The sequence below is a fragment of the Chroicocephalus ridibundus genome, chromosome 8 (assembly GCF_963924245.1).
Source record: "Chroicocephalus ridibundus chromosome 8, bChrRid1.1, whole genome shotgun sequence".
NCBI lineage: Eukaryota > Metazoa > Chordata > Aves > Charadriiformes > Laridae > Chroicocephalus > Chroicocephalus ridibundus.
This window is the reverse complement of record NC_086291.1, coordinates 12,392,327-12,419,779: the sequence shown is the minus strand read 5'-3', so window position 1 is coordinate 12,419,779 and position 27,453 is coordinate 12,392,327. Positions and strand designations below refer to the sequence as shown.

The 27,453-nt window shown below is 38.6% G+C and overlaps 1 protein-coding gene across 6 annotated transcripts in view; it reads left to right on the top strand.

The window, feature by feature from the left end:
- Positions 1-27,453, top strand: part of ST3GAL3 (ST3 beta-galactoside alpha-2,3-sialyltransferase 3) — a 194,271-nt gene that overhangs the window by 51,197 nt on the left and 115,621 nt on the right. For 5 of the 6 annotated variants that reach the window (XM_063343468.1, XM_063343469.1, XM_063343470.1 and 2 more), the window contains 2 exons: positions 2,561-2,603; positions 22,602-22,694. In XM_063343468.1, coding sequence (XP_063199538.1) covers positions 2,561-2,603; positions 22,602-22,694 — 136 coding nt within the window. The remainder of the gene's footprint in view (positions 1-2,560; positions 2,604-22,601; positions 22,695-27,453) is intronic. The other variant, XM_063343472.1, reaches the window with a different exon arrangement.

The window sequence follows — 27,453 nt, the reverse complement described above, 5'->3', positions numbered from 1 at the left end:
TTAAATACAATACTCCAGACAAGGATTGCCTTTTCCTGAAGCTGGGCTATGTGTGTTTGTCTTTCTCCAGGGATTTGGGGTTTTATCTGTCTTTTGTGAATCCAGACCACTTCCAGCTAGCCTGTGGGCTGCACTGCTGTGTGTTGCAGTGGCTTTTGGCCCCTGCGTTATGGTGATACAGCTAAATGATATTGGAAGTCTGTAAAAAGACTCTTGATTTTTGCTAAAATGGAAGCTAACTTTGAATATGTAATTTCCAGGCTCCTAGTGTCTTTCTTGGGGGAGCAACATGTGATAGACATTAACTTCCAAGCCCATAGTAACGCTGTGACTTCTGTAAGTCCTGGTGAATGTGAGATGGCTCATGGTGAGCGCAGCGTTTCTCTGCCTGCAGTAGTTTGCACATGTCATGAGCCAGTGAGAGGAAGGAGCATAGATTCTTCTGGTTTGGTGTTACAGCCTGAAAGGAATATTCATACCCTGCTGAAAATCAAAAACACACCTGTGCTTCTAGTTTGAAACCAGAAATGTTATTTTGTTTTGCTATACTTCATACATTTTTTATTTTTTTTTTGAAAGTGCCTGTTGCAAGACAGTTGATATATATAATTCTTATGAGATTACTTTGTACCTCTCTTAATAATCATCAGCGAACATCAAAAGTAACCACGTTAAACGTAGGGAAGGTGAAATGCATGTGACAGAAGGTAAATCTTATGAAATATTGCAATAGAGGTATGTCATCTGTGGCACGTAGCATTTAGTATGTGTGTTGCTTTCTGGTGCTTTGGTTGCAGAGCTCATAAAGTGCTGAGTTAACAGAAAGCCCAGGATGTTGTTGTAGTTATGAGGTGATGTATCTCTTAGTGCATTTCCTCTTCTTGTATTTCCTGTTGGGAAGAAGGGAATGTTAGACTGAATGGGATAAGATTGATGACAGGTTAGTCAGTGGCTGTAGATGTTTTAAAACAAAACAAAACAAAAAAACCCCACAAAATCAAACCAAAACAAAAACCCAATAATAATACAAAAATCTGCTCAGTATGGCTGCTGTTTTGTGGAAGGGGGAAGTGTTAATAAAAATTGAAGGCATCCTTTTTTTCCCAGAATGGATACCTTCCTATGCACGATCCTACACGCGGAGGAGGTAAGGCTAGACAGGAAATAATTTCTTGTAGGAGGAATAAACTGGGAAGTTATGAGGAAAGCAGCACATGGGGTAAACACAACCGTCAGTATGTGGAAGGTGGAGGAGAGATGCACAGGTGCACTTCGAACATCAAGTGGGTGGCACGCGGGCGCTGGCAGAGAGCGGATAGTATGTGCCAATATCAAGTGCACACGTGTTCTGCAACTTCTGTTACCCAAGATACGTCAAACATAATTCCTCCCTTGGCTCAGGAGTTAAATCTTAATGGGATTGAAATCAGTGGCACAGTTTATACTGACCTATCTGGTGCAATTGGTCTGTTTTAGGCACATGTTTAGGCTTTCTTGTTCTGCTGGTAAGTGATAGCATGAAAAGCTTGTGATTTCGTTAGGTAAGCTACTGCAGCGGAATTTCTGGTGATGTTTCATAAAGAAAGCAAACTTCTCTGTTTCCACTGAGCTCTTTCTAAAAGGCTATGAGAATTCCCACCCCCCACCCCCCCTTGTTTCTTTTAATATACATCCTAATGATCCACCAGATCATTAAGCTCTGGAGGGATTATCTTTTACTTCTCTGTTTGTATTGGGGGTTTTTATTGTATGGCAGTGAGACCCAGTGATCCTTAGTGTGAGGAGGCCCCTGAGCTTAACGCAACACAAGAAAGACGCTACACCTTTTAGTTTTTCTTGTGTATCTCATGTGAATTCTAATAGTTTTAATTTTTGTATCAAGTGTTTGATTTACGAGATCAAAATGTATTCAAAGATGCTGGATGCAAAGCTTACTTTATACAGGAGTTACGGATGTTCTGAGTGATAACTTCGTTTCTGTAGCTGTTCCCTGTTTGTGGCATAAGCTCTGACTTTGCAGTTTCCTATTGAACAACATCACCTGAACTTGAAGCTTTTTTGCTACCTTGAGTGACTTTATCTTGAAGATGGACTGCTTGATTATGAAGTTATGCTTGGAATAGACAAGGAATCAAGAAAAATTTCAAAGCTCTACCACATCAGGACCTAGGAGGAGCGTTTGTCATACAAATTGCTGGCAAAATGATTTCTACTGCAAGCAGGAAAGCTTTGTATATCACTGCGTGATTTCAGTAGTGCTTTGTTTTTATGACTACAGATATCTCAGTTAATTCTAATGATTTATAAATTAATGATTACCCACACATTCTCTTGCTTTAGTATTTCTTGGAGATTCAGAAATGTTAATTTGGGAATACCCTGAAGTAACAATAATCTGCGATAACAGCTGCTAGCGACTAGAAGTTACAATATAGTTATTTTCGGTTAGAAATAATTATTGCCCTTCCATAAGGACTTGCAGCTTTTTGGTTTTGGTGCCTTTTGCAGAGGAGACGCTTGCAGTTTTTATGATATTGTGTCCCTTGCTTTTGTTTTCCAGAATATGACAAACTGGGCTTTCTCCTGAACCTGGACTCAAAATTGTAAGTAGAACAGTAGGACTCTTCTTTTTTTTCTGTAGTTACACGTTTCTGTTGTAAGCAAGTTTTATGTCAGCTGGGCAGTTGGCTTGCTGGACTATACACCTCTACCTGGGACGGCCATGTCTTGCAGCAACCTGGCAGTTATGACTTCTTTCCTTACACTAGGCTTTACTGGCCAGCTTGGATTGGGATTCACTGTCATTAATTCCTTAATGACTGATCAAGAGGCTATAAATGTCCACCTGAAGCCATGACTGTCAGTCTGCTCTAGATATCCTACTGTTAATCTTCCAAATGAGGAAAAATGTATCAAACATTTGAAAGCAACAGGAATGTCAATCTGCAATTTGCTTGGATGCTTACAAGTTTATATTTCCTTTTCACTTCTTTCTTTAATAATGGATACCAGTATTTTTGTTTGTAAACTGGAGTGGAAAGAATCTCAACACAAAGCAGTGACGATTTGCCATGTCAGAACAACAACAAAGTGCCGAAAGGATGATACTCATCATGCTTTTTATCATAAATCATTCAAATTGAGACTGAACTTCTTAACACTAGGGGTCACTAGCGACTCTGTTTCTGAGGTCAACAGCCTTGTGGAAATTTTGGTATTGGGAGCAAAAAGGCTACTAAACCCTTCTGCCTCTACTACTTAAGAAGGCACCGAAGCAATTTAGTGGCTTTGAATGAGTTGAGGATGCATCCTCTGTACAATGTATATTAATATAAAAACCGTTCTTAATGTTTAGAAAGTCTCGTTGCACTTACTTACAGGGTGTAACATTAAAGTTTTGACTTCAGTCTTGCTGAGCAGCTTGAGAGGTTCCATAATGAAATAAAAGCCTTGTAAGTGTATTGGGAACTGCTGTTCACAGGAAATGAGAGAGTCTCTAGGTAGGAGCTTCTTTTACGAAAGCAGGTGGGTACATAAACTCAACTGTAGTAACTTATCTGCCAAAAAGGTGCTGTAGAAGAACATGTGTGAGAAAGAAGGAATACGGAATTTTTTTTTTTTTCCCCTAAAAGCTCAGTATTTCACTTAGCGTGCAGGAAGGATAGTGTTTACTGCATGAATAGCTGGTCAAGGTTTCTTTTTGGTCTCATTTAATGAAGTATTCTGGGTTTTGTTGCATGCTGTCTGGAACCCACACTGGTTGCACAGTTACCAGTTTTATTTATTGAATTCTCTGTATTGGGACATCCTTGTGATTTAGAGATGATAACATTTGTACCCTTACAATACTGTGGGATGAAACGATACATTATCTTCAATTTATATATGTAGAAGTCAAAGCAAAGAGATCAGTCCAAAATTTGTGAAGTGGGTAAGTAACCTTTGAATTGAACATCTTGGTGTTGGTAAGGGAAAAAAAGGTTTTTAAATTTTTAAGTAGTTGGATTTTTTGTTTGGAGTTTGGTTTTTTTGTCTGTGTGTTTTTGGTTTTGTGTTTTGTTTTTTTTTTAGACTACTTTGCATATCTTATAATGTGTGATTTATTGCACATGTCCATTGACTATCCACACACTTCTGGCATACCACTTTGGATACCAGCCTGTGCTGTGTCCAAACCACCCACCCAAACCATTCCTCCTTCTGTGTTCGCTGTCCTTTTCTTTGTTGCTTTTAGCAAGTCCCATTGAGTCTTCCTTCCCCTCAAGCATCCTTTTTTTCGTCTTCCTTGCTCACTTCTCTACTTCAATTACAGCGCTCTGAGACAGAGCCTTCTCTTTTTTATATTTTAGTATGAGGCCAAGTGAAGTTTTTACCTGCTGGAGGACTTCCAAAACCCTAAAATTTTTTATAAAACCTCCCCATGACAAAAGCTTTCTATTATTTTTGATTAAAGAAAGATTTTGTTGGCTACTTAAAAAAAATCATATTTATATAGCACCCTAAATGTGCATGTTTGCTTTTCAAAGCCATAAAGTTATCTTCTGGAAAGACTTGTAATAAAATCAGCATGCTTGAAATAAATACTGTGAGTTAAGGAGCAAAGAAAGCAAGTACTATACATAGGTTAATTTTTTTTTTCTGTAATTTTCCATTGTTGGTTTTAGGTTGGGTTTTTTCCTTTGTTGTTTGTCTGTCTGTTTGTTTCTTCTGTGGAAGTAAAGCTGGCCCTGCTTTGAGAATAGAACCGATGACCTGCAGAGTTCCCGTCCAGCCTGAATTATTCTCTTTCTTTTTTTTTTTTTTTTCAATAGCAAGGGAGCCAGAAAAAAAGCTGAAAAAACCATACTAAATAAATTTTGAAAGAAAAATGAGTGTCAGCCTAGAGGAATTTGCTGCTGTTCCACAAGTTGACCGTGTGTGGTCAGGGTACCAAATACCTCTTCTAAGTATGCACTGAATTCGGTGGAACTTAGCGGTTAAAATGTTTTCTGCAACTCAATCAAGATCGTACCATCGTAGAGGCACTTTCTATTTAAAAAAAAAAAATTTGCTTGGAGTTGAAAGGGGTAATGTGTTCTGCACTGATGACTTTATTGGCAGAAATAATTTCATTACATCTGTTGTGATATAATAGTTCTGGTGGAATTTTGCATAGATCATAACTTTATAGGGTTCACTTAATTGACAGCATGTGAGAGTCTTGTGTGACTTGAAGCACTTGGGGCAACAAGTAGTTTTATCTCTTTTTTTTTTTTTCTTTAATCTTTCATTTGTTCAAAATCTGTTTCTGGTTGTGTTTGTTGATGTCATTTAAACTAATGACCTGGAGGAATAACACTTTCTAGAAAGGTAGATCTGCATTAACTTACATTTTAAATGGTGTTACACAGACGAAAGTGTTTGACGTGAATAAATAGTAATGTGTCAATTTGCCTTTGGTTCTTTAATTTCTTCATGTAATACTACTTTAGTGTCCTCTACCCCGTAGATGTCCAGGGCATGTTATTCAGGTCTAATACATTCTGTTGTGGGTACTGGTTCATCATGGAAATGGTAGTGAAACCAGATTTGTTCACTTTGGAAAGAAAATCTGTCAGAAGTGCTTGAGAAGTGTTTTCTGTGGGACCTTTATGTCTGATGCATGCCTTGCTATAGCATTAGGGAGGCTGGTATGGCCAGGAATCTCACCTGGAAGGGGATGGCCAGTTTTAAAGATACTGTACAGATGCTTCATGGAAATGAACGGTTCTGATCAGACGTCTTGTCGCTCAGAGGTTGTCAGAAAGGAGAATATCAAGAAGGAAGATGCTTCCTCTCTGCTGCCTGTGCTTAGGCTAACTCTTCTTTGGAAAGTCTTTTAGCCTTTAGAAAGCACGATGGTATCCAGGCGTGGATTGTTAATGAAATACAGGATGAATGGAAAGCTGAGGACATCTGTAGGCAACATAGTTTATGAATTACTTTTTTCCTTAGTCAAAACAAGACCTACTGCTCCTCAGGACCAGATTCGTGAAAAAGATCTGTTGCAAGAGGAGTTTATCTTTTAGTTATGCTTGTACCAACCATAACATCATGACCAAAATTAGAATATCAAAACAAAATATGCATGAAGTACAGAAACAGGCAAGTTGCATCAGTTTCTCCCAGGTAAAGAGGTTTCCCAAGCTGCAGAGCCACATACCATTTTAAAACCTTTAAGAATAAAGTCCAACACTTACTGGTTGTGTAGAGAAAAGAACTTAGACAAAAAATATGATTTAATTCACAGGTTTGAATTCTTGGAGGGGCTAATAGTTCCTGAACAACTTAAGGCCATCAATCACATTAGTGACTCAGCCAATGGATTACTAGGTGCCACCAAATGCCAAGATTTGCAGTTGCTTTCTAACATCTGTGCTTGGCAAAGGGTTGCATGCTTTTATTATTGTTAAATATTTATATTGTAGTAGTTCTTTGAGGCTGGCCAGGTCCAAGAAACAAGAGTTTCATTCACTACAAATTCTGAATCATTCTCTGAACAGAATCTATGTTTGCATTTAATTACATGACGTTTCTGTAGGAGGATCGGCATATTATCATGTAGTTAATTATAGACTGTATCTTAATGCATATTAATGCATATTAATGCCCAGCGGAGGGTTGTGTGGTCACTCTTTATTCTGTCACTTACTACTCCATGAATGCTTGGTTTAGTCACCTTAACAATTACTTTGAGTAAGCCTTGGCATGTTACAAGTGTAGATTCACTTGTCTTGTGCATGTGAAAAACTACTTTTTTGTAATAATCCATGTGATTTGGGGGCTTTTCCCTTGCGCTGTTGCCCTCATGCTTCTGTATCAGCTTTCCTTACTCTGCTGGCATGCCGCTTACTTGGTGAGGTGGAAGCTAGTGACTGTTATTTCTGTCCTCATTTCAAACTCATCCTTCAAAAGCTATTTTCAAAGGTACTTCAGCAGTTAGGTTGGCGATTTGATGCTTCTAAACAACAGACAGGAAAAAAAGCTCCCTTTGGGTGGCAGTGGATCTCTTCACCCGCTGCTACAGTCAGCTCGAAACCTGGATTTTAAAATCTCAACTGATGAATGACGGAGGAAGCGTCCCGGGGTTTGACTTTGACTGGCAGAGAAGCGCTCCCTCAAAGTTTTTCAAAGGTTAGAAGATGTGCTGGAGCTTACTGGAATCCTTCACTTCAACAAAAAGATAGTGGGTATTATAATGTATTAACTTGAGAAAGAAAGTTAATTTTTTTAAAGGTAGAAATGGGCAAAAAAAATTGCTACCCCTCTCAATTAGAAAAATGACTGAAAGGTCAGTATGGTTGACCACAATAATATAGTACTAACATAGTTAATATACTGTATTTATACAATATATGGTATATATTTTATACTGTGTATGTTGAGAACTTTCAGGCAGTACTGAATTAAAAGAAGGAATGTTTTTTCCAGTGGGCTCTGTACTTTGCTAGACATTCTGTGGTACTGTGTATTTACATGTTTTTCCAATATTATACAGCAGATCTGGGAGGAGGAGCAAATGATTTTTTTTTTGAATATTCATGATAATTTCAAACTCTGCTTTAAAAAGAAAAGACAAAGAAATTGAGTCTTGGGGAAGTGGGGGGGTGGGGGAAGGGCCAGAAATAACAATCTTCACCCTGCAAACTCAAAAGAAACTTGATCTAGACTTTGAAAAGACCGTAAAAATGGAGGGAGTTTGGGCTAGAGAAACACACAGATTGGGTTACTTCTGTTTGTTGAAATGTCTTTACTTCAGAGCTTTAATAATGAAGAACTGAAACAGAGCCCCTTCCCCTCATTTTGTTTCGAGGGTGGGAGGTTGCTTTGAAACTGTTTGTGTCTATGTGTGGTACTTCGCCATTAAGCACTGTAAAAATAAGCAATAAACGTGTTGGAATGCTGGACTTTCCCTGTGCCTGCTGCTGTGGGATTTCTTTGTGCCCTGTTTTCCTTCCCATTCGTCTTTTTGTATTCCTGCAATCCTGGGGGGGTGTGTGGGGGGGGTGGGGATGGGATAAAAGAAGTGGGAAGTCCCGATGATCGCCCATCCAGCCTATGCAGGGTAAGAGTGTGTCTCGGGCTAAATGAAGGGATTCTGACCATCACAAGCAAGAGCATCCTGGTGCTTTTTCTGAAGGCTTATTTCAAGGCTTAGCATACTTTGACATTGGTGTTTTCCTGTCGGTTGGTTATTTATTTCTCTTTCATTTCAGATTTTTCTTTGACTTTAAATTCATGTCCTTCTACCTAATCTCATCCAATCTTTACTAATTGTTTGAACGCTTCAAATATTTAAGAAAATGAACCTGAGCTATTCACAGTGGTTCAATTAAGAGGCTGTTTGTTGTTCATCCATCAAACCTCCCACGTTTGGGTGGGATGTAATGGCCATCCATCTACATTTTTTTTTTTTGTTTTGCTCTTCTTAGCTCACTTCAGGTTTTTCAGTTTTGATCCTTTGGAATTCTCATAAGGATTTCTCATGTGACTCTTCATTATCAAACTTTGGGATTCCTGTGTTAGACATTACCTCGGTCGATGAAGAAGATAAAGACTGTAGAACGCAGGAATACTGGCTACTTAGTAGAACTGATTCATTACTTGATTTGTTAAGAGCAAAGTAAAAAAAAATATGTTTGGTGCTTCTAAAAGGGCCAGTTTCCTGAAGCTGGAAGTAATTATGAACCAAACCACATGGGAAAAGAATGTAAAGCAAAAATATGAATGGCTGGGCATTGTTTAGAGCAGTTTTATACTGTTTGCCCCAACATGTTCAGTTTCATAAGAAAGAAATGTTTATGGAAAAACAGTTTTACTGAGAGTATAAAGGAAAAAAGTGATAATGTATTTGTAGAAAAGGCAGTAAATACAGGAAGTTTTGTTCTGTTTGGATGAGAAAAGAAAAGTGCTTTCATTAATATCAACAAGAAAAGTTCAAGCAGTAGATACCTAAGTTTAAGTGCTTTAGAATTGGTATTTCTAGACAACATTCTCACAAGAATTTCTAAAGAAGTAGCTGCTAGAGATTATTAATAAATCTTCAGACACTAGGGGTTCTCCATATTCTTGGCAGAAAGTTGATGTACAAATATTTTAAAAGCAAAAAAGAAAGGACTCATAAGCTTTTCCAACCCGTTTTTGATTCCGAGCACAATAGCCAATATGAGTTTCCACCAAAAAAAAAATAATTGCAATACATATAGTTCCAATTAGTGTGCATATTAAATAGGAAACACTTTTTGTTAGATGGACTGCTGCTTCAAGTGAATATCCATGAAGGTGCCTGGTATGCGTGAGATTGATTTCTTTCTTTTCTTTCTTCACGTGTTCCTCTTAGAACTGGGTTTGCACACTTTGTGTTTTTTTTTTTTTTTTTAACCAGCCATACTAGTTGTATAAAAACTGGGAAGCCTATAAAGAAAAGGCTCAGTTCTTTTATCTCCTCTGTATCTGTAAGGTGGAACACTTAGTCTGCACGTAGTTCTTCACTGCAGTAGCACTAACCTTATTAAATGTTAAGTTTGTTTTCCTAGGGTGGGTATGGTTGCAACTAGTTAACTTTACAAGTTTCTATTAACTGTTGTTTGAGCAAAAAATTTTACAGTTGTTGCATTCACAGAAGGCTAAATTTACTTTAGTAACAAAACCCAATTCCCTGATTATTTATAAGCTCATAAATGACATGGGGCTCTCCGGTTGCTTTGTCCTCTTGGGAGAAGAGCATATAAAAAGCCACACTTCATGTTCTTCCTTCAGAAAACTGTTCTAAAACTCAGAGATAAATTGAATTTTGGCCAGCTTCTGCGCTAGTGAGCTTGTTAAGTTTCTAGTTACTGAATATCCTCATAGAAAGACCTTCTTGCTCTCTGAATAAACTTATGAATATTGAGTGGATTAGGCTATCTAAGCATTGATCATTTCCAAAACTTCAGTTAAAGAGGTTAGAAATTCTGCATTAAGACCATTAAAGGAATTAGTCTCATTCTAATTGCCCATATAGCTTACTGCAAGGACTAGACATTCGGTGGGATTGTGGGTTTGATACGGCTTTATGTTAAAATACTGGCGTTCATCATTGTATTCTTGATATTGGTCATAATGAACAAAGTACCAGCACACACTGTGGAAACAGGTGATTTGTTGCTGCCTGTCCTGAATCAAAGCAGTTGTGAGCTTATCATTAAACTGATGAAAGAGTTGCCTCTGGAAATCCCAAAGGCATGTATGTGATCACCAAGCATCAACTCTTCTGCACCCACCTGGCTTGATGTAGATCCCTTATTGCAGGCCAGTGCTGTTCCGCCTCCAAAAGAGAAATCTACTTCCCTTTTTGTTTCCCCCTTGGAAATGTTTTAGGGTGTCCTCATCTGATGGTTGAATGGAAATCGAGTGTGTTTCAGCAAGGGAATGTTATAGTGTTTATCAAGCCTGCTCTGAATTATGTCACATACTCTGAAGAACACTCTTGCATCGGTATCTAGACACAGCTTAGTTGTCAGCTCCTAATTTATATTTTTCTGTAGCTGGCTGTGAGGAGGTTTTGTAAATGGGGTGTATGGGAAGAGACAGCTTACTTTACTCAGTCTGCCTCTAAATTTGTCTTTGCATTGCTGTAATGTAACCAGAGACATCAAAGCTTTGCTGTCTGTATGTGCTAAGAATGCCATACATAAATTTTAAGAGTATGTAGTAGGTCATCAAGGCAGGGAAGAGTTTGGTGAAACAAACACATCCTGACGTCTTACATGCTGAGGAAGGACAGTAAAACCAAGACATACTTTTAACAGCTGTGATTATAATCTATTAGGTAAGAAGACAGTATTTCATTTATGCTGAAAGAAATCAGGAAGCCTTATTGCTGTGCTCGAGAAGAATTGTGTAGCAGAAGAGAGGATGGTGATCTGCCAGGTAGTGACATGCTGTGAAACCATGATTTTTAGCTTTCTACAGAGATTGTAGGCTAGAGGAACTCTAGGGTGACAGGGACTGAAGGAACCCTGTTAAATATAATCTAGAGGTGTATTTTATTTTACTTGTTCTGTTCCCAGTCTCATGACTGGAAACCTGACAGTAAGTCTTGCTTAGTAAAAATCTCTTTATTTTGCTGTTTAAAGTTGTTCTAGGACTAGAGGACAAGGTAAGTTTTGACTAGGTTGATAAATTTAGAATATACTTTTTCCTTAGGGACGCATGACATTGCTGCTAGCATCCTTGACAAATCTGCACTGGAGAAGTACTCTAAAGGCCTCCAGACCTGACAAGGGCTGGTGGGAGAGCTGGTGTTGTGTGATGCCCGTTGCAGTGAACGAAACACGACGAAGGCTACTTTGCAGCAGGAAGGTTACTTACAGCTGCCTCTGGTGTGCCATGATAGGGAGTGAGTCACGTAGCAATCGTTGCTGTAAGATGTTTTTGAGGATATGGATGTTTAAATTGAATTGTGAGACTCAGATGAAGCTTTCTCTAGTTGCTTTTGAGAAAACCAAACAATTAAGAGTACAAACTATTTCATAAAAGTCAATTTAAATTACACATAAGCCCGTGTGATTCTTTCTCTGCTCACAGCAGAAATTAAACCAGGCAAAAATGCTACTCCTGACACGAGCTGCAGCCCCAGTCCTGCTCTCAGCAAGGAGAATCAGGACCAGAAAGAGAGGGATGGAAAACTGACAGAACATGTATGTGCTGTTTCTTCCTTGTCTGCCATGCAATCTGTTCCAGCTCGTTAAAGAAGGATAAACTGAAAAGCCAACTAACAAAATGTTTTTTATTTGCATATTGAATGCGTTTGGATACTTCTGTTTGGTTTCAGACCTTTCAATTCCTACTTAAAAATATCTTCCCCCTGGCTCTTTAAAAGGGCTGATCTTGAAGACCTGAAAAATGTGAGCAGTGTCCTATACAGCTGCAGAATGTTAAGTGCCTTCCTCCTGCTCCTTTTCTTCCTCTTTTAGCGTCCCTTTTTTACATCATTGAAGGCAGAAATCCCCAAAGGTGGTTGTGTCACTTGACTGAGTCAGGGAATCTGATTTGTACAGGATTTAAAGTTGTATTTTATCATCATGGAACTCAGGCTCGGATGATTTTGTGAAGTGTTGCTATTTTGATGAATTAACAAGGAGGAGAGGATAGGATTTGTCCTGTTGAAAGGTGAAACCTATTTCAGTGCTCAGCCTTGGAGCTCTCCTTCAGCCTGTACAAGAAACATCTTGGAAACCCACTTCTGTCTTTTGGCTAGCCATGAATAACCTCCTTCTCATGTGGGACTGACGTTCAGTGAAGTTCGGGGTGATATAAGATGAAGGAGGGTCTGATTAATTGGGCTGTTCACAGTTCTTTGAGACAAACTTTATTCTGTTCTCTGACTCATCGGGCTTACATATGGCAGTTTGGATGTTGGTTGGATGGCCTTTTCAGACAAGAAGCTGTTCTTTGAAGTGAAAAAAAGAAGTTATCTTAGCAGAAGAGCATTCACTAGAACAATGTATGGAGTAAACAGGAGAGTTTTTTGATCTGGGTGGCTCTGCAGCTGTTCTTACTGTTAAGAGTTCTGGCTATTCTTAATTATTTACCCTGAAGCAGTTTGGAATTTTTTAGTTTCGTGAGGGCATGTTTAGTCATAGTATCTGCAAAGGTTCTTCCAGGTCAGGGTTGTGTTCTGTATTTACAGCAAGGTTTCTGGAGGAAACATTTTCTTCCCAACATGTAGCCTTCCTCTTCTTAAGACATCAGTGTGGTACTTACTACATTAATTGATGTCTGCTTGACATCATGACATCTGTCTCTAATATAGGTTAGTGAAGACAGCTTTCTTTGGACTACTACTTCAGAAAGAAGAGAGAGAAAAATTCAGAGCCTCATGACTATATACAGCATTTTGTAAAACTACTGTTAAACCACATTCCCCAATTGTGAGGTCATCTCTACGTACCATCTAAAGCAATTTATTCACTGACCAGTGGTTTTTTCCTCTCGGTATCAGTCTAGCCCAGGAAAAAATAAAAGCCCTTGCCATTTCCACAGTTGTCGTCGTCTTTGGTTAAGAGGAGTTAAGTTGTTATTCCTTCCCAGGCTGTCCAGATCTTCCAAAGAAAAGTTTAAAGGGCAACCTTTATCACCCTTATCCCTGTAAAATTACCAAAGAAACTGAAAAGGGAGAGTGTTGTGAACTGTTCTTGTTAAAGATATGTTATCAGGTAGCTGAGAGAGATTTTTCCAAGTGGGATTTATTTCCCTAAGGTTTGGTCTCTAACAGTTGCCTGGGCAATAGATCTGCTGCTACAACAGAAAGGGTTGAATTTCATTTGTGGGAAAATAAAAATGGCCAGATTGACCTGCCCCAACGTCTTGTCACAAAGTGCTCCCTAGAATTGTTTAGGGAAGGAGAAAAATACACCATTGAGGAGCGATCCTTGCTCCATTGTCACTCTCCAGCTTCCAAGGAGAGGAAGCTTTGGTATTCCCAAGTTGGGGATGCTGTTAGACGTCTTAATAGCATTTGGTCCCGTCTATACATCTGGTTCTATAACATACTGATGTAAAGAAATCAACCAGTTACCTGCATGTTATATGAAAAAGTGCTTCCTTATGTCAGTGCTTTACTGTCTTTAGGATAATTTTGGTTGGTGTTCCTTTGGTATGGGAAATAGCGAATAATAAATCACTGTTAATCTTTTCCATAGCATTCTGCTGTACCAGTGCGCTCTCTCACGTAGCTAAACGCTGTGAGTTTCTCTGAAATGAAGTGTTCTGTAGCCTAGCTGTGTTCTGCAATGAAATGAACTACATTTTTCAGAAGGAAGACTTGGTGATTAAAACCTTAGTGTAAGTGATTTTCTCATTTGGCATTTAACGTTGCCAAACACTGGATTTTGGCATTCATATCTACTAAACTGTAGTATCCACAGATGTAAAACTGTAATTTCAGCTATGATGCTTTAGGAATTCTTAGTTGATCTTTTTTTTTCCCCACAGCTGTAGGCTTTGGGGCAGTGTCTTTGCTTTTAGGGGTACTGATTCCTACTAGTCTGAGCAGGGGATTTCTGGTTTCTAATTGGGTTGAGTTATTTATTCTCATCTCTTTAGCACTTGTTTGTCTCTCCTGGACCTACGCTGCTGGATTCATTACACTACAAATAGAAAAACACTGTTCCTAATCCAAAGAAAGCATTGCCCGTTTGTAGATGTAACAGATGAGGGTTGGTGATGAAGACTTGAGGGTTACAGCAACAAAATTATGACATTTCAATTTATCTTCTCACATTCCTTCATTTGGCCAAAAATGGATGTGATAGGTGAGCGTTTTATTTCCCATCAGACTTTTAATTGCCTCGCTTTTTATGGCCATTGTGCTAACAGTGAGTTTTCAGAGGTATTTAAATAGAGAATCGCAGCATCTATTTTTTGCAAGTTTTGAGAATTACATGTTCTGATATTAGGGAGCACTATCATTGCTGACTTTGGGGAAATAGAGTTTATTTATACAGTTCTTTCAGAAAGCAGTTCAGGTGGGAATGCCAACTGACTGCTGAGAGAGTTTTTATTGGCTACTGAGTGAGTCCTTACACATCCCATCTCCAAATAGGTGACTGTCCTTCATTAGGTCATCCTTATCTGTAAAACCAGAATGATGATACTTATTACTGAGGATGGAAACCAGTAATTTTGGATCTGTGGAAATAAGAATAGATAAAAGCCCAATAACATACATTCAGGAGTTATGTTGATTATCAGCGAGTTACTTCTATCAGCAAGTAACAACTACATTACAAGTTTCTTTGTCCAAAGATTAATAAATAATTGAAAACTCAGGGAGCAGTCATCCTTATTTTTTTTTTCTTTGGTAAACAGCTGCCTTCTGTGAAAATAAAATTTCTGTATTTCATGCTTTTTGTTTAGTCTAACAATTGGTATTTCAGCCAGTTGTTTTCTCCTTTCTCTTTTTCTTTAAAGACACAAACAAACCAACCCTCAAATGAACTGTTTTCTTTGCTCCTTATCTGTGTCTTTTCAAACATAATTCTGCTTTTTCTCTGTGCTACTGGTCTTAAAGGTAAGATGTAACACAAACAGAAACTTTAAAAAAAGGGGAAAGCTTTATAAAAACCAAAGGAGATCTGGGGATCAGGGATATTACTCAATTCTTGGAGGAGTATGCAGCATAAGGTCACATACAAAATGCGCCATGGCCTTTTCTAGGATTTTTTTATCTGTATCCTTTGAATCTGGTTTTGTAAACTTAGCATTCAGTTTATTTACTTATTTAAAGTAAACAAACAAAATCTTTCTAGCTTGAAAATTTCTGATTCTTTTGTCCACAAGGATCCCACACTTTTTTAGGAGTTGATAAAAGGTTATTAATTGAGAAGCTCCAGGAAGGGTTGCTGGATTCTGTGAACTATAAGATATGGTCCTTTCTGGTAGAGAAATCACTCATAGCAGTATTTCTTAATATGTTTATGTATTTAGCACTGCTGAGACTAATCTGAAATTCCTTCTTCTGCCTAGTGATCTAATTCCTGGTATTTCAAAGACCAGGAATGGAATTCAGTAAGAAGTAGGATCCTCCTGCCTTTTTTGTGGATGGAAACCTCTTCAGTGTGTTTGTGCAAAGATGACATTTCACAAAGGATGAATGGCATCAGCAGCATGTTAGTGGCGTTCAGCTGTCAGCATGCGTTTCCCAAAGGGTAGCATTGACTCGCGTCGCATCTTCATTCAGGGCTATAGAGGTGGCTGTTAGTGGAACCCCTTTAAAACTTTGTTTTCCTTGACCAGTTTAATGTAACCTAATCTTCTTCAGCTGGTGTCCTTCAGTAGTCCAAATAAATAAATAAAAGTATGTGTTGATAATCTTTGCTGTTAAGAAATTAATTTCGTGAGAAGCCACAATTGTTGGTGGAGAAGCAGAACAGGACATTTTTTTTAGTGTGCATCATATCTTTTTAGAAACGGATTTGGACCATCTCTTCTCGTATTTGGTCATACAGTCTCCTTGAGGAATTTGCTTACATACTGAAGTAACATTTGAAAATATTTACATCTGTTTAGCTGGCTATAGTGTGATAGATGCATTTCCTGTCTCTTCCAGTCTAAGCATTCTGCTTTTCCTCTTCTTTCTATTTCTTCATTTCTTTCTTCTGTTTGTTTAGTTTTTCCTCAGCTGGAAGTAGAAAAATAGCAGATATCACGTGATCAGGCTGTGTAATTCTTTGAACCAAAGTTTGGAAACTTCTAACAAAGCTGTAATCGGAGTTCCTTAAACTTCTGTCTCGGTGTTTCCTAACCCACACTTCACTCCTGTTGAACATGGAGCTCCAGCCACCTACCAAGAGGAGGGGTCATCAGCTCGTCTGGTTTCCATAGCGTCTTGCACTCAAGGAGATTCTGCCTGTTCAAAATGACGTGATGATCATGACTTCACAAGCATTCTTGCTTGTATCAGGAATAGTGTGGCCAGCAGGAGTAGGGAAGTCATTGTGCCACTGTACTTGGCACTGGTGAGGCCTCACCTCGAGTCCTGTGTTCAGTTCTGGGCCCCTCTGCACAAGAGGGACATTGAAGTGCTGGAGCGTGTCCAGAGGAGAGCTACCAGGCTGGTGAGGGGTCTGGAGACCAAGTCATATGAGGAGAGGCTGAGGGAGCTGGGCATGTTTAGCTTGGAGAAGAGGAGGCTGAGGGGAGACCTCATTGCCCTCTACAACTCCCTGAAAGGAGGGTGTAGAGAGGTGGGTGTTGGCCTCTTCTCCCAGGTGAATAATGACAGGACCAGAGGAAATGGTCTGAAGTTGCGGCAGGGGAGGTTTAGATTAGATATTAGGAAGAATTACTTTACTGAAAGAGTGGTCAGGCACTGGAACAGCCTGCCCAGGGGGGTGGTCGAGTCACCATCCCTAGAGGTGTTTAAGAAACGTGTAGATTTGGCACTTCAGGGCACGCTCTAGTGGCAGAGATTGTAGAGGGTTTTTTTTCGTGTGTGTATGGTTGGACTCGGTGATCTTAAAGGTCCTTTCCAACCATGAAGATTCTATGAGATTTCTATAGAGTCAGATGTGCAAATACATTTTTTATTTTTTTTTCAGTCCCTTACTGTTACTGGTGCATGGGAATTGACTGCTATATAGGTGAAAGCTGCTGCTGCTGTTAATGACTTCTCTTTCTCTCTGACTCAACAGCAGTAACTGAAGGAGAGTAAAAGAGCTGCATCATCAGACCTACCGAAGGTGTCCTCCCATGCCTTTAAGTGAGCTGGTAGTATTTGCTGTGAGGCTGACAGTCTGTAGTGAAGGGGAGACTTGATGGGGCACTTACTTTCTCATCTGTCTCTTTAGTGGAAGCCCTTGCCAGTTAGAAGGGAAGGCTGGTTTATGGTTTTGTTTCAGGGTTTTTCCCCCTCAAATGGGATTTGTTGCTTTACAAGCTTATGAGATATTATGAAAAAGCATATTGAGGATTGGAAGCTGTCTATTTATTAGGCCGTAATTGACAAATACCATTCAAAGATCTGTGACCCTTTGATATTAACTAAAATATAAATAAATATACACCCTAGCCACTCTGGTTGTGTCTTCATTAGAATCTTGTCTGGAGAAGTCCTGCAATTTTGAAGCAAATTCCATAACTGTTTCTTACTGTATGCTGATTGAGTTCACAAACTGGTTCTGAAATGTAGCCCTGGGCTTATTTGGGGGAAACAAAACTCAAAGCTTTGTTTCAGGAGTCTACGAAAAGCAACAATATTTAATTAGGGACACAGGAGTCCAAACTAAAACTTGGCCTTTTGGCCAACATTGAGCCATGTATGTGTGTAATGGATACATCTGACCCAGGCAATCCGATTGGAGTCCTATTTAAAATAAAATGTCCTGAATCTCATGTGGTGTAAATATGGGGTTCTCAGCATTAGCTGCTTTGATTTAGTGATCTGCCCTTTTTTCAACTGCCAAATTACTTGCTAATATTATTTCATTAGTACTTCATAATAACCACTATGTTTTACGTGCCTTTCATTTCGTATTCTCATCACGTCTCCTATTCGTTCTTCAGGTATCCTGACATACACTTTGTAGAGCTGCTGTATAGGTATGACTCAGCGTACTTTGGACCAAAGAGAAAGAAACCCTAAGGCGAAGGGTCAACCTAGAGAGCATGTTGAGAAAGAACTCCTTTTCCTTGTTGCAGAAATGTATCAGTATATTTTGTGTGCAAGAGTAACAGTGAGAGAAATCAGTCCTCAAATAAGATTATCTCGAGCAGATGAAGTTTTTCAATTTTTACAATCCGCAATTTAGATTCCACATGGAAGGCAAAGCGGCAAAATCGGTCTCTTAAAGTAGATTTTGTAATATTCAATTACAAGAGCTTAGTTGTCTTTTTTTCAGTAGTCCCAACACTTGAGTTTGTATTACTAATTTCTTTTTTAAAATGGATTTAGATTCCAGTCCTATGAGGATGACATGCTGTCCCTGATCAAGACATGATGAAGGAATTAACCATGGTGACATTTTCATATTTGAGATTCAAAGAAGACACATATCTGCCAAATACAAGCAGAAGGAACAATCTTGTTACTTTCTCTAAATCCTCTGAAAGCAGTTGGATTTTTAACTTATACAAATTGTGAATTTTTTTTAAGATTGATGTCCACATAAAAGTGTAGAGAAGCACAAAAAATCGTTAAGAATTCAGGATGTGTGCTAGTCTCACAGGAGAAAAATCAGGGGAAAAAAAACCAAACAGGAGTGCGTTTTCTTTTTGGTGATAAGCCAATTACTTCCCTTCACCCTCATGCAGGCACTTGTATAAAACCTGCAGATGTTTACAGTGACTACGAATTGTTTCCCTCACTTATTCTGGATAAATTTATTATTTTACTGGGTTTCTCCTGCACAAAATCTGAGCAAAACTTCAGGGTCTGCAGTGTCATCTAATGATATCCTTTGTGCTGTCTCCACTAGCTCTTTAACTGCTTCAACCCAACTGATGCTTTCCCTGTAACTAGGAGCATGAGAGTCAGGAGCCGGAGTAGATGTGCTTGGACTTGGAAGACATAGAGGAGATTTGCACCTTTGTGCTGTAACAGTGGTGATCGCCCTGGCTGGCTTACCACAGCTTTCCATGTGATCCTTGGATTCCAGGCACAGTAATGCGGCTAGTGAGATGAAGCTATTTACTAGTAAAACACTAAGAAAGTAATATTGTTTAGTTTGGTGCATAGTTCTTGACCCATCTGTTGTAAGCTGCATTCAGGATTATTAAATGAGAATCAAACCTAAGTCCTTGTAATGCCGTGCACCGTGCTTTGGTCATTTGTCAGGCAGCCTTTGTGGAACGTACTTTCAGTAATAGTGCTTCTTCCATTTGGAAATAAGAAACATAATCAAAGAAGTAGCAATACAGGCAGCAGTGTAATAAGTACACTGTCATCAGATATAGAAGAGATACTTACTCATATACTTAATTTCTGCATGCTTTTTTGTTACACAACTGTGTACCTACTAACAGCAGTGTGATTTTTACAAAGCTGGATTTGGTTGAAAAATGTATAGTTCTCTATGGGATGCTTCACGCAGGATGTTTTGCGGTCTGATTTACAGAACAGCAATCTCTGCAAGATCTGTGAATCTTGCAGAGGAAAAAAAAAACACAACAGAAAGCAAATTTATATATCTAAAATTATGTTAGCTTGGATAGCTTCATGAGGTAGCAGAATGGTAGACAGCAAAGCTGTATCCATCCTTACTCTAAATGTTTTGCTTTGAGTTACACCTAATGTAGGCTTAATGTTATGAGCATGCTGGCAGTGACAGTGTGTAATGTGTAATCTGAAGAAATCAAACAAATAAAATGTGTCCCTAGATGGATTTAAAATGTAGAGTCCCCATTTCTAGTTTTCCGTAGCCTGCTGGCTCAATATGCGGCTAGAAGAAAGGAGATGAGCAAATGTTGAATGATACGAGGTGGCAGCTTCAATTGGCTTATGAGAATTGTTCTGCCTCTGGCACTCTGGATCATGAACTTCATCACATCCAAGAAATGTTAACAGCTCGGCCCCTCGGGCTTTAGCAGCTCTGAGTATCTTTGTGGGTTTTGTAATTGACAGCTCCACCATCAGTATGCGGCACTGGCTGGCATTCTGTGCCACTCAAATGCATGAGGGTTTCAGCCTACTATTCTTTTGCAGAAACGCCATGATGGGCATCTGAGTGACATTTTAATTTGATAATGAAAGCGCCATTAAATCAGAAAAGAGAAAAATGCCTGTGTTGTGGCACAAGATATTTTGCGTGACCACTGAGGTCATTTGAGAAAGGCCTGCTGTTGAAATAGTTATGCAAGTTTGCCAGCAATGACTCACTACCGTGGTGGCTGCAGATAAATTCCAGTTGCTTTCTACTTGTTTTTGAAGATTTTGGTATATAGGGGTTTCTGTATGTTGCTTAAACAATAAAAAAGCAGCAACACTTAAGTTCACTTGATAAAGATTAAGATTTCCCACATTTCTTCATATCTGAAGTGCTGCAACAAGCTGTGATCTGTACACCCTGCTGTCCCTTTTGTACTATGTCAGAAGGGGCTATATTTTAGCACCATTAAAACCTTCTGTTTTGTCAGCAACAGGCCTTTCCTTTCTGTGCCAATTTCTAAAGAGATCCTGACTGGACTGAGAACAAAAATCATTCAGTGCAAGTCTTCAGGATTCAGACTTCTAGATGCTCACGTCTTAGATGCTTGCTCATGTCTCTCATGTAGAGATATGTATTATATATCACCTATGGAAACCAAACTCATGGATTTGGGTTGTGCTAGACAATGTTACACCTGTATCTATCTCTCCATGTCTACATAATATATATTTAGAGAAATTTGCTGTAAATAATTGACAGTGTAAATAGACAAATGTATTGTTCTGCCATCCTATAGATGAGGAATTGTGATAGTAAAATATTACATGTTTTCACCAAAACTATGCAGCAAATCTGTGGCAGAATTAGAATTGGGTCCATGTTCTTAAGCTTTTTCCAGTGCTTTTCATCTGCAAAGGTCTTAAGAAATAAAATACTTAATGACTTTTTATTTTCTCCAGTTTATTTCCTCTTCAGCTGTTGAAGGTTTAGATTTTTGTTCAGCAGAAATAGATTTTATTCTTTAAGAACTACATGTTTAGAAGGTTTTGTACTGTATCCAGCTAATCGTAAAATTAACTGTCTGTCTATTGATCACCCAGTTGGAACTGGCTAGTGATCTGTTGGGAAGTGACCCCAGTACCAGAACAAGAAGGATAGTTACTACCAGTTCAGCATGCAGTTGCTGTCATTCAGATAGGTAATTTTGCCAGCCGGGGTTCTGTTTGCTCCACTGCTCACAATCCCTCCAGGAACCTTGTCTTCAGCTCAGGAGTCCACTTGCTTGAAACTCTCTGAATCCAGGCTCATTACATTTAGCAGTCGTTTGCTAGTTAACTGGTATTGGTGATGTACGTGTTGGTGACACCTGGAAAAGAAAGCGCAGTTGTGATAATAATGGGCTCCTCAGAGTTATTTTTGTGGATTTACTCTGTGGATCTGTACTGTCATCTTCATTTGACTCCTACTGTTGACCTGTAGGAAAAAGCTTTTCATTACTTGCCTACGGCTAACAAAACGGTGTAGCAAATACAGTATTATTGGTTGACTCTTTGCGGTAAACACTTGCAACCTCCACTGACTGTCAAACAACTAACTGTAAATGCATTTCTTTTGAAGGAATATTAATAATTCTCATACTGTGACTGACATTAAGGTATCTAATATTACTTTGAAAGCACAAATGAGTTAACCCTTGTAATGTTTTCATGAAATGAATAAATGTAAAAATTCTGCAGGTGGTCAATAGGGACATAAAATTAAATGTTTTTTTTCCAGGTCACTCAGTAGATCTATGGTAGAAGTATGCACTGGATTTAAATATCTCTTCTTGAGTTGTGAATCTTGTTTCTGTACAAAAACTAAAGGAGCAAACCTTCTATATTCTAAATTTGGCCCTGAAATCACTAGGCAAGCTGAATTAAGACACGTCTCAACAGAACAGCAGCAATGTCATCTGTTCCAAATACTGAAAGCATCTCTTGATGATAGCCTGTCAGAACTGCTCAGTAGTTTGTTTCAAATGCTTGAAAGGTTATCTTCTAAATAATATTCTAAATAATACTTTTTGTAATTTTAACTTGGATCGTACTTTAGAAAAATAGCCAAAGCAAAGTGCTGTTTATGTTTTCTTCTTTTTGAAAGGCTGCAGTCTAAAATGATATCTTGGTATTTTTCTTCCAAGAGCTTTACCTCTTTTTACCTTTTTTAGATATGAAAATCTTTCAGCAAAACTAGTGATTTAGTGGTATTTCAGATACCCTTAACCCTATCCTTTGTTGTTTTCCTGTGATGCTATATTGCAACAAATAAATACCCATCTGTGTTTGCTGCTATTCCTCACAGCTGTTTTTCAGAAAAGGTATAAGGAAAAAAATACCTTGTATGATTGCAAAAGCCAGTTCGTAGCCAGGAGAGTCCTGACTCTCTACTTTTTTTTTTTTTTTTTTTTCTTAGGCCTCCAGAATTGGCATCAAAGTACGCAAATATCTCTGAGGGAGTGTGCAAACCTGGTTATGCATCGGCGCTCATGACTGTCATCTTCCCAAAGTAAGTAATTAGTGGAGTTTCTTTTTCCCCTTTCCCTGATGACTTCTCATCCTTCAGGGTGGGTGATCTGCAGAGATTATCTTGAAAACTGTCATTATTCTGTCATTTGATTGGTTCAAGGGGAGAGCGGTGTTGAAATTCTGGGCTATTTGAGTGGTCAGTGGCAATGGCTTAATTGATTTTGGTCTGACTCGGAGCCTGCTCAAAGAGTGCAGAGTTCTGTATGTTGAGTAATAAAACAAATTATATTGTCAGTGCATGATACAGATGCGTGGTGAAGCTCACTGCTGGTACCAGATGACGTGATCTTTAGGAAGGTTAGGTTATGAAGTGACAGATTAAGTTATCAGGAGTAGTAAAGTGTGATCTTTTGTTTTTTGTTGGGAGAACAGGGTAAAGCATCCCTTAGGTGCCTGGAGGCTTTGCAGTAGTGTTTTCCAAGTGGTCAAAACCATGTTATTAACAAGTTGTGGATCTTACTGTGTTGAGAAGTCATTGATTGCTAAAGTATTACTAGTTTCTTCTGAATTTGTTTCCCTCTGAAAGGGTAGAAAGTTTCATAGTCAGTACTGTGTGACAGCTCTCAGAAATGAGGAATGTAATCATGACAGATCAACCAAAACTTACCTTCAAATTTGACTTACGGCTTTCTCTAATGCACCATGTGGCTTCTGCATTTCAAGGAGTTGGTAGAATTGCTGGAAGACAGTTCAGAAGATAGATTGGCAAAAACATAATACTGTTGAAGCTCAAGGATCTCAGTTCATCAAATGGAAAATTTGACTTAATGGTTATTTGACCTTTGTACAAGCTTCTAATGCATGTGGAAAAGGTGCTCTACTGCAGTGATCTCTTTGGCAAAAGAGCTTGTGGACTTCTTAACACAACCGGTACTTTTCTGAAAGATATTTTATTTCTTTTGAGGAGGAAATTTCCATGACTTGCACATACAGAGGTTAGGTTGGGTGCCCATGGCCTTCAGGCCAAGCCTGAATCTGGTGGTATCTTCTTTCTTTGTTATTATTGGCAAACATGGTATCTGGAAAGTTTAAAATTTAAAAATAAAAATCTGACACTGCCTTGTAACCAGCAGATACTGCAGCCAGGCCCTAAAAACAAAACACTAAGTGTTGAGACTATGTTCTCCATCACCAGTGTAAAACAAACAATTATCAGTACTGTAATTTGTGTGAATTTTGGAACTCTGGTTGGAATATAAATAAATACTAGAACTGAAGGCAGATACATTATCATCCTCTTCTTTTAAGAACTTTGAGTGCTTTTAAATCTGTGTTTGTATACATATTAAATGCAAATAGTATAAAACAGGAATATAAGGTAATATAACAGCGGTAAGATGCCTGAAGATAAAGCCTTACTTTCTTTATGCAGCTGAAATGTAATTGCCCTTTCCAAGGCATGGCTGTTCTTACGTATTGATTCTGCAGAGGTAAATTATATACGCTGAAGAAGGAAGACTGTTTAGTACTGTTAAAGCCAGAAAATACTGTTAAATGGTCCCTTATCCTGATTTGTTTCATGACGCAGGACATGGTGTTTTCTTCCAGTAAATTCACCATGGATCATGGGCTAGTTAGCTTGATTTAAAGATTTCAATTAATGGAGAATCTGGTAATAATGGGCTATGCCATTCCTATGGATAAACTCATTATTGCAAAAATATTAATCTTATTTTAATTTTAAATTAATTTAAGACCTTGGCTTCAAGGAGGAGTGTTTTTGCCTGCTAGAATCTGAAGTGTTAGTTATTCTCTCCCTCAGTAGCTACTTACAAATTGCTGTTCACTCACCTTTTCCTGGTAGCTCACTGCATTGAACTAATTCCATGCAAAGAGGTAGTAACTTGTTTGTGGTCTAACTAGGTGGTTGTTCTCATGTTCATACGTTGAAAAATCATATTCATAGTTCTAAAGACAGTATCTTGCTGGGGATTTATGTTCACTTGCTTCTCTAACGTGAACCTTGAACCTCAGTAAGGTTGACATTTTTTTCCAGGATGTCCTTTGATTCTTTATTAATTGAATTCAGTGTCAGACACTTCATTATTTTACGTAGGATTGGTGTAAGGAACTACTGGCCGACCAGTAGTTCTGCAAAGAATTCCATGCTACACTTAAAAGTCTTTCTCTTCTGAAACTTCTGTCATACTCAAAAAATTATGCAAATTTAATATTACCAAGCCAGGTATCATAATTTAATATATTTAGAACTCTTAAAGCCAAATGAGCTTGCCTGTTGATTTAAGAATTTGAGCTGCATGATTTCTTTCATTCTAGCTTTTGTTTTCAGTTGCTCGTATCACTAGGAAAACATCTCTGTGGCTGACTTTTTTCAGGCTTGGTCTTTGCTACAAAATGTGTGCTTTTGTTGTTTTTTTTTTTTTTTTTAATTTGTATACAGTTGGTTTGGCTGTTTTCAAGCATGAATAAAATGAATAAATGTTTTCCCATTCTAAAGGTTCCTGACTTTTTAGTGCAATTTTAAATGTAAATAGGCAAAATATGATGGAAATAGTTGAGATAGAATAAATATTTTTCAGAGGATGTAACTCCTCTTGGTAAGTGCTTCTTTAATGGTAAAAATGTGAGTTCAGACTTTACCAATCATAAGCAAGCACTAGACGTTTTAAAGAGCAATGCCCTGAGAAATCTCAAAATGTGGTTTCTGGTAAGGAAAGACTAAAATGATTGTTTGTGTTTTATGATTGTTTGTGTTTTATGAGGGTCCTCAGTCAATCAGTTCACATTCTAGCAATGCTTTATGCCTTCATCGATAATCCTAGCTGGAAAAAATCCTAGGCTAAGCGTGCAGATGATACGCGTATTGGAGGGTACTAAATAAAGGATTGGTTACTTTTAGAGAACCGTCTGGATTGCCTGATTTAAATGGCCACAGTCCAACAAAACATATTTTAATATATCCAATATGAAATAAGACATCTGGGAGGAACAAATGCAGATTATACCTTCAAGATAGAAAAACTTGTCTTGGAAACAGACACAGGGAAAGCTTCATGTCATCTCAACAAAATATCATAGCTGAAATGCTATTTCGGGTTCATATGTACACGGGTAAGTTGAGAAAGTTTGTGTGTAGCACTGATTTCAAATTAAAAACCCAAACCCCCCAGAAACCCCACAATCCAAGACTTCTAGAATACTGTGTCTAGTTTGATGGTGAAAGTCCAAGAAGGGGAGGGGAAATAAGAGATTGTAGGAAAGCCACAAAAGTGAACAAGGACTGGCTTAAACAGTAAAGTAAACAAGGCTCCTAGTAATAAGTCATCTTTCTGAAGCAAGAGTTGTATCCAAATGAGGAGAATAGGAAAGAGCATTAACTTTGGCAAGTTAAATATAAACCATAATAAGGTAGGCCAAAAAATGTTGAGGAACAACTTTATAAAGGCATTAAAAAAAAAATAAATAAAGCTTTTTGTCTAACTGTCAAAAGCAGAAAGCCTGCCAGAGATCCCGATGGGCTGATAGATGATCATAGTATTACATGTGAGCTACGGGAAGGTAAAGCCGTAGCAGAGAAGTTATTTGCATTGCTGTTCACGGCAGCACAGTTCCCACGTGGAGCCTTCCTTTCTGGGGAACACGCTGGGGGAAGCTGACAGAAGGTTGACGTTTTGGAGCAAATCTGCACAATGAATTGCTAGGAAAAGTTTCTCACTTTGTGAAGAACTCAGTGGTGAAGTTGCTGAGTTACACACGGTTGTGTATAATCATTGCGTAAATTGGCCTTAGAATGGAAGAATGAAACGTGTCAGGCTTTTCAAGAGGGCCCCATGGAGCATTTGGGAAACTAGAAACTAATAGTGAGCCTGGTTTCTGTATTAGGCACTTTGGTAGAAAGTATTTGAAAAAAAAAAAAAAAAAAAAGAAGAATAGAATTAATGTTTGTTCACAGGAATAAAGGCGATGATGGAGAGGAGTCAGGTTGTCTTCTACAGCAGGAAGTCGTGCCCTGTAAATCTGCTTATGTTGTTTGAATGACTGGATGATCACCCTGAATACTGTGTTCAGTTTTGGGCCCCTCACTACAAGAAAGATGTTGAGATTCTGGAGCAAGTCCGGAGAAGGGCAACGGAGCTGGTGAGGGGTCTGGAGCACAAGTCTTACGAGGAGTGGCTGAGGGAGCTGGGGGTGTTCAGCCTGGAGAAAAGGAGGCTGAGGGGAGACCTTCTTGCTCTCTACAACTACCTGGAAGAAGGTTGTAGAGAGGCGAGGGTGTCTCCCAAGTAGCAAGCGATAGGACAAGAGGAAATGGCCTCAAGTTACACCAGGGGAGGTTTAGATTGGATATTAGGAAAAATTTCTTCATTGAAAGGGTTATTAAACATTGGAACGGGCTGCTCAGGGAAGTGGTGGAATAGCTATCCTGGGAGGTATTTAAAAGCTGGGTGGACGTGGTGCTTAGGGACATGGTTTAGTGGTGGTTTTGGCAGTGTTAGGCTGATGGTTTGACTTGATGATCTTAAAGGTCCCTTCCAACCTAGACAATTCTATGAGAAAGGTGATTTAACTAATAAACAGTATATCTGGTTTCTTGTTTAAAAAAGAAACAAACAAAAGAACAACCAAACACTTGGTTTCACTTTCAAAGACTTTGGGGTAATTAAAATCCTGTGGTTGTTAGGAAGTGACTAGGTAAAGATTGGAAACTGTGTGGAAAAAAATAAGAAGATTGGACAATACAGCAATGTTACCCTTGGAGTCCTCTGGAGAATGTATGC